General features: G+C 35.1%; 1 protein-coding gene across 1 annotated transcript; it reads left to right on the top strand.

The window, feature by feature from the left end:
- Positions 1-1,632: 1,632 nt before the first annotated feature.
- Positions 1,633-4,427, top strand: LOC130412644 (adhesion G protein-coupled receptor E3-like). Its single transcript, XM_056737577.1, has 5 exons — positions 1,633-1,657; positions 2,327-2,491; positions 2,572-2,717; positions 2,827-2,911; positions 3,221-4,427. Exons 2-5 carry the CDS (start codon positions 2,348-2,350, stop codon positions 3,305-3,307), a joined length of 462 nt encoding a protein of 153 aa, XP_056593555.1. The 5' UTR covers positions 1,633-1,657; positions 2,327-2,347; the 3' UTR covers positions 3,308-4,427.
- Positions 4,428-6,828: the final 2,401 nt, after the last annotated feature.

The raw sequence follows: 6,828 nt of genomic DNA, 5'->3' as shown, positions 1-6,828 counted from the left end.
TCTCAGTCGGCTCCCGCCTGGGGCTCGATTTGTTGAAAAATTGAGTTCAAGTTAATTGTTTATGTTACGTAGAATGAGGTTTCATTTGTGTTATAAGAACGTTTAGCTCAATAGTTATTAGTCCGGAATCTGTGTCTATAAACCAATGTTTACGGAGCTATTCTCAAACTCAGACAGCAGGACATTAAACATGAAGTGTTTTTCTGAATTCAGATGGTTTGCGAGATAACGCAATGTTTCTCGGGGGAACGCAAAGATTTTGCGAGATAACGCAAAAGCTTTAAAAAATATTTTTCTCTTCACTCTCATTTTTTTCTACACTGTAAAAAATGATTCTGTGTCGTAGTAGATTTCATGAAATTAATTAAGTAAATTTTACTTAATACAATTGTGATATCGTTTTTTTAACCAAAATTTAAGTTCAAATTATACAAATATCTTGGAATTCTAAATGAACAAATAATTGAGTGAATTCAACTTAATTGTATCATGTTCAACCCACTTAAACTTGTATGAGGGATCTTTACTTAATTATTTTGTGGTGGAACTACATGAATTATTTAAGTTATTTTTCCTAACTGAGCAGTGAATTTAGAGTTCCCAGCATGCTCTGCATATGACAGCTATAGGAGAGTCGTTTTTGTGAAGACATTTCTATTTCATGTGCTATAGAATAAAATGAAAGACTAGATAGTTACTATTGTTCAGTTGTCTTTAAAATTTAGAAGATATTCTTTTTGTATTTCTGAGTTTCATGGATACCATCTTTCTGAAGAGTGGTGCTTGTGCTCATGTTGTGGGAGAGCCTATGATACATGCTTTTTCACACAGTGAACTGTGATGCTGCTAATCTCAGTACTGAGTCAACTCTCAGTGTACTTGTACATCATATATGTTTTAAAACATATTCAACTGAAGTTAAAAAAGTTCAAATTAGTATTTCATCTTGATTTTTTTAAGTTTATTATGTAATGTGCTTAAATAATTTATTTGTGGAATATTGCGTTAAAAATCTGCTTTAAAGTACTTGAAAATACTTTGTGTAATACTGTCACCTTAATTTTTTTAAGTATATATCTGTGTAATTTTTTACAGTGTCCCACCATGTCCTTAAAAGGGCTCCATACAGGTCATGATTTCAGTTACTGTGGATCAGTCATATCCCATTTGAGGCAAAGCCTATCCAGACAATTATCATCTTATCACAACAAACCATCACTATTGTCTCTTTATTTCTGTCATACGTGTACAAAAGCAATTATCAATTTTAAGTCGCCATTATTGGGGTCCTTAAGTTTGGTTCTTTGGGGAGTTATGTTTTTTTTACTAAATACTCAAGATATAAAACAATATATTGTTGTTGCTTTTTCCTGTTCTTCTCGAAGATCTTAATGGTGTTTGTGTTGTTGAATTTTGCTCAGATGAGATCTTTACAGGTATGTTTTCATTGTTCTAACATTTTTAATTCCACTTGATTTAAGTACATTTATTTATGACATTTAACATTGAAGAAATTGATTATTATCTATTCATCATTATCCAGCTAACTTGTCTCGTGTTATTTTATGCTTATAATTTCTCCCATGTGTCCGCAATTGATTATTATGTTTCATGAATAATTTCAGGTTTAAATATAACACAGCTGTCAAACTGCTCGGTAAGTTGACCAAATTTCCTACGGCAACTAGATAATTGAATTAGATCAATTTAAATTCAGCACATTTAATTGATGTAGTTTATGTCTGTATATTTGGTGTACATTTTGTTGATTTCTTACTCTGTATTAAAAGCAACAACAATAAAATTAATATTGCTTTCAATTGTGTGAAGAATGATACTAATAACTAATAACTCAATCATCACTATAATAATAATGAAACTCAATACAAATTCTATCAAACTGGAGTACAGAAAGGTGTTGGTTTTGGGATAAATCTGGGCCAGAATTGAACTGAACTGTTGATTATATTTGGGTCAGCTCTGCTTTATTTGTTCTGATGTGTGACATGTGGCATAGCTTTGGCATGCCTGTGGCCCAAATCTGGCGAACAGGAGCGGACCGCACAAGTGCCATCATTCCACGCCATATGTGGGCCAGATGATTAAACTATGGGGAGTAAGGTGTGGTCCAGATTTGGGCCGCAAAAATTTGCTATCTGGGATATTTGCTTTCTCTTCTAAAAACCACCAACAAACAGCTCACAAAACCAGTCAACTTCACCCTCAAACACATCAGAGTCAGTTCTTCTCTTTTTGTTTGGTGTCTTTGTTTTCAACACAAATAATGACCAATGAAAACACATGAATATTTTCTCTTCATGTGAAGGAGTTTGTGTCTGGAGGGAAGATGTCGTGTGTGTACTGGAACATCACTGAGTGGATTGTAGATGGTTGTTCTGTTTTAGACACAAACATCAGCTACACTGTGTGTTCATGTGTTCATCTGTCAACATTCGCTCTCATCATGCAAACCAGCAGCACGGCCATAGAGGTACACGTGACATTTATATCATCTGATAATACAAAGATGATGAATGAAGTGGGAATTTTGATTTAATGTTTTTTTCTCAGGCTGATCCACTGATGGAAGTGTTGAATTTAGTGGCTGTGTCGGTGGGTCTGGTGTTTAATAGTTTGGCTCTGTTGACTTTTGTTTTCTGTCGATGGAAACCTGGAGTGAACAATGTGGCTCGAATCAACCTCTGCATAAGTCTGCTGTAAGAATTAAATTCTTTATTTTTTCTTCAGGAGGATGTTTTTTAAAACACTGGCTCAGTTTGTTGTTCTTGGTTGTCCCTGGATTCTGGGTTTCTTCACTGAGAGCAGTAAAGCGGTGAAGATTCTCTTCCTGATCCTGAACTCACAGCAAGGAACCTTCATCTTCCTGATCTACTGTCTCCTCAATAATGAGGTGAATCATCACAGATTCATTCTTGTGTCTCTCAGGTCCACAACAACTCACTTGCACCTTCTAAAGACCTTCTGACATATCTTCACCTATATTAATCTTTTGAATGACCAGAAACATTTTAATTCTCGCTTAGCTGTGAATCTATTGAATCAATCCTTTGTACAATCTTCATTTTAAAGTTGACGTCAGCTGCATTATAAAACAATGTGTCTTAACATCTCTTCAACCGTCTCATCTGTTTCAGCAGAAGCTTCTTAAATGTAAAAGTTAGACACATAAATTCATTCTGCTCTTGTCATTCTTGTTCAGGTCAGACAGCAGTATGTGAAGTGGATGAGAGCTCTGTTCCCCGGACTCAAACCCAAAACCACCAAAGACGCCCCCATAAGACGCTGAGGACCTGATGTTTCACTTTTAATAGTTATTACAGTAAAATACTACAGAAGAATCATTTATTTTATATTATACATGTCAATCTGTATAAGTCTTACTTCAGAGGTGTCTGAATGTGTTTTTATCATCTCTAGCACAAGGAAACTCTTTATTTGGTGGGGGGTAATGTTTTATATTTAGAAACACTTGTTTTTATATTTACAAATATTCTTGTTTGTCTGGAAGAAAACAGTGGCATTTCACTATTTCATGTTTCCTCATTACGCTGATTTTCAGTTCACTATGACACAATAGAAGAGTGAAATTGAATATGTTAAACAGCCTCTTTTACTCAGTGCCGGCCCGAGCCTCTTGGGGGCCCTAAGCAGAATTTGATTTGGGGGCCCCCTCCCAGCAAGCGGAGTCACCTGTGCTTGAAGATTATTGACACAAATGTCATGCTATAATGTTACATTATAAATGAACAAAAATACTCAAACGATAATTAAATAAAACACTTTACTCTTCAACTTCTGAATACAAACTGTCACAAAACAAGAAATAAATAATTTGCAAATGAAAATTTAAATTAAATGTGCAATCTTTTAAATACATTTAGGCATTTGGCAGACGCTTTTATCCAAAGCAACTTACATTGCTTTATCCTATACATTTTACTTAGGTATTTGCAATCCCCTGGGATCGAACCCACAACCTTTCGTTGTTAACACAATGCTCTTACCACTGAGCTACAGGAAAGCTGTATAAAACCATAATAGACAAACATTCATATTTATTGGTGCAACCAACATGGTATTGGTATATTTTAACATTCACTTCAACACACACAGCAATGCTAGCGGGCATCCCTTTAACTTATAAGGTTAAGTTCCCCGTCGGCTGTTTTCTCCAACTTAAACTGATGTCTATTATCAATACGTGAAATACACCTAGATAAATGTATATTAATAATGCAAGATATTTCACTGTTAATGGCGGGGATTTAATTCTAGCTCTGGTGAGGGCTTATATAAGATCACGAGTCATGGCTAGCAGCTACCTCAAGCGACGTGAGCACAATTTTCACTAATCATGCAAACATACCTTTATATTGCTCTTTTTTCTCCTCCTCTGTCCTTTTCTCTTTTCGGCACCAGAGGGATACATCGTATTTTGTGACATGGCTTGCCATTTATTAATTACAGTGCACGCACTTGCGGGCCGTCGCGAATTGTCAATGCACACGAAATGTGTCTAAGCGCAATTGCGCATGACTCAACCGCTGGAAGTCACAGCAGCAGTTGTCGGCAAATCAGAAATTTCTTATCTTGAATTATTAATTTCATTTATTCATTCATACTCATTAATTTATTCATTCATTCATTTAAATAACTTGTTTTAAGTTATTTAATTGTAAAGAAAAAACGATTGGGGGCCCCCTGGTGGCCAGGGGGCCCCAAGCAGCCGCTTAGTTCGCTTATGCCTCGGGCCGGCCCTGCTTTTACTCTTTAACACTTCCTCATATCTGTGAAGACAACAAACATCAACAATCAGCTTTGATTTGACAACACAAACATCCTTCATTCACATCTGTGTAAATAATTCATTGAATTCTACATTTATCAAGTGGTTTGGAGACACTGATTTGTTTATTTAAAAGGTTGTATTGTTTTAATAGACATATAAACATATGATTTAATGAGAATTATGTGAGATGTTTGTCCTGAAAGGAAAATGTGCATGAATTTAAAATACCGTAATGTTTATTTTCTCTTTATTCTTTATTTGAGTATCACAAAATAAATAACAAATCTGAATAAAGCCACATTTTCATGTTTTTTAATTTTGTAAAATGACAGAAGTGGTCATGAGTTAAAGAAAGGAACTGAATGTTTAAATGAACATGAACAGAGAGAAATAGTGAAGATCACAGACGTTACAATTTCCTCTTTAAACTGATGGTCAGATAACTGCTCTTTACATACTTGTGTTTGCATTCAGTCGTGTCAGATGAAGATCAACATATGTACTGTAACTCACATCAGGTAAAATAACTTTACATTAATAATCGACATTCTGTCTAGTTGCTTTCAGTCATAGCTGTTTGTGATATTTGTCTCAGACATTATTTTAGCACATGTTATGTTGTATGTGTCAGTGAAGAGAAGTGTTTCATGTTCCTATATATTACTTTGAGGAGCTTGTGGTTACCATTGCTCAGAAAAGTGATGTCTGGGCTGATCCGTTTGAAAATGTTAACTTCTGGGGAGCTCTGTTAACAGTTTTTTGACCGATAAATGACAATGGAAGACAAAACTGTTTGTCCCAGAATTGTTTGCTGTCCTACATTCTTTATAACATATTATTTTATTGAACAGACCAAAAAAATATTATTTATCTTTTCCTACCATCCAACACTTATCACCTCACTGGTAATGCTGCATATGTTTTATCCATATATGACCACTTATTCTTTAGCTATATATGTCTCATATTTATGTATTTGGGAAAATATTATCCCAAATATTAGTGAAACTATTGTTAATTTATTGAAAAGGAAAACTGTGAGCAGCACAGTTCTTGGTGGGGCCATTTATTCATCTGTTTATCATCTGTGATCATTTACTGACAGTGTCTGAAAACTCATTGGAGTTTGGGTTCCTCGCCACAGCAGGGCAGTGTTGGCTTACCTCCCGGGTGACTGCATTTATTTTATTATTTATTTATTAGATATTATTTTTTAGAATGATCTTTCTTGTTCTATAAACATCATGCACTGTGCTGTGTCTTACCTTTCTGTGTTTTTCTTATTTACTCCTGTAAAGCTGCTTTGAAACAATGCACATTGTGAAAAGTGCTATATAAATAAACTTGATTTGAATTGAACATGATCCCTTGATCACTGTGACTGTGATGTTGTTCTAAATGTTAAACCTCAATTCTCTGTTGAATTTTCCTCTGTTAAGTCTGTGAGTCTGTTTTTTACGGTTCTCGAGAGCTCGCATGCGACAGGAAGGAAGAGCGCAAGTGAGTCAAATGTCTTAAAAATGCCAAAGGGTAGTGCGTTTTACACCCACACTAGCTTGAATACCATTTCAGAGTGGTATTATGTCATTTACTTCACTACTTTACACTCTCTGTGTGGTTTGCACATAAACAGACATTGAGCAGTGTTCACATTCTGTAATCTAACTCAGTTCAAAGCATCAAGATGACTCTTTAGATGATTTAAATGAGTCAAGTTGAGGAAACAAACTAAATTGTCCTTGGCACAAAGTGGGCCACAGTCCTTCATTCAATACATTTGTGATATTTTGTTCATTAACTGTATTTCATCACAAACTTTCAGATGTTAACAGCATTCACCAAATTTACACAACTGCCAAACCAATGATTACCCAACCTGGTCTCATCAATTGCGTATAAATAACACATTATTGTGTAATAAGTACGCAAAAGTTCGCTTTTGAGTGCATATGATACACCAATGTTTGCGTGCACCTGGGTGGAGAACAGTCATTTTAAATAACATGATGAGGAAACAC

This window comes from Triplophysa dalaica, chromosome 2 (assembly GCF_015846415.1).
Source record: "Triplophysa dalaica isolate WHDGS20190420 chromosome 2, ASM1584641v1, whole genome shotgun sequence".
Lineage (NCBI taxonomy): Eukaryota > Metazoa > Chordata > Actinopteri > Cypriniformes > Nemacheilidae > Triplophysa > Triplophysa dalaica.
This window is presented reverse-complemented; position numbering and strand designations above follow the sequence as displayed.

Bases quoted from the DNA above. Each gene is read 5' to 3' on its own strand.
- LOC130412644 (XM_056737577.1), top strand. From the start codon at position 2,348: ATGTCGTGTGTGTACTGGAACATCACTGAGTGGATTGTAGATGGTTGT. The intron at 2,492-2,571 runs GTACACGTGACA...TTTTTTTCTCAG, and splicing joins CCAGCAGCACGGCCATAGAG to GCTGATCCACTGATGGAAGT. The intron at 2,912-3,220 runs GTGAATCATCAC...ATTCTTGTTCAG, and splicing joins ACTGTCTCCTCAATAATGAG to GTCAGACAGCAGTATGTGAA.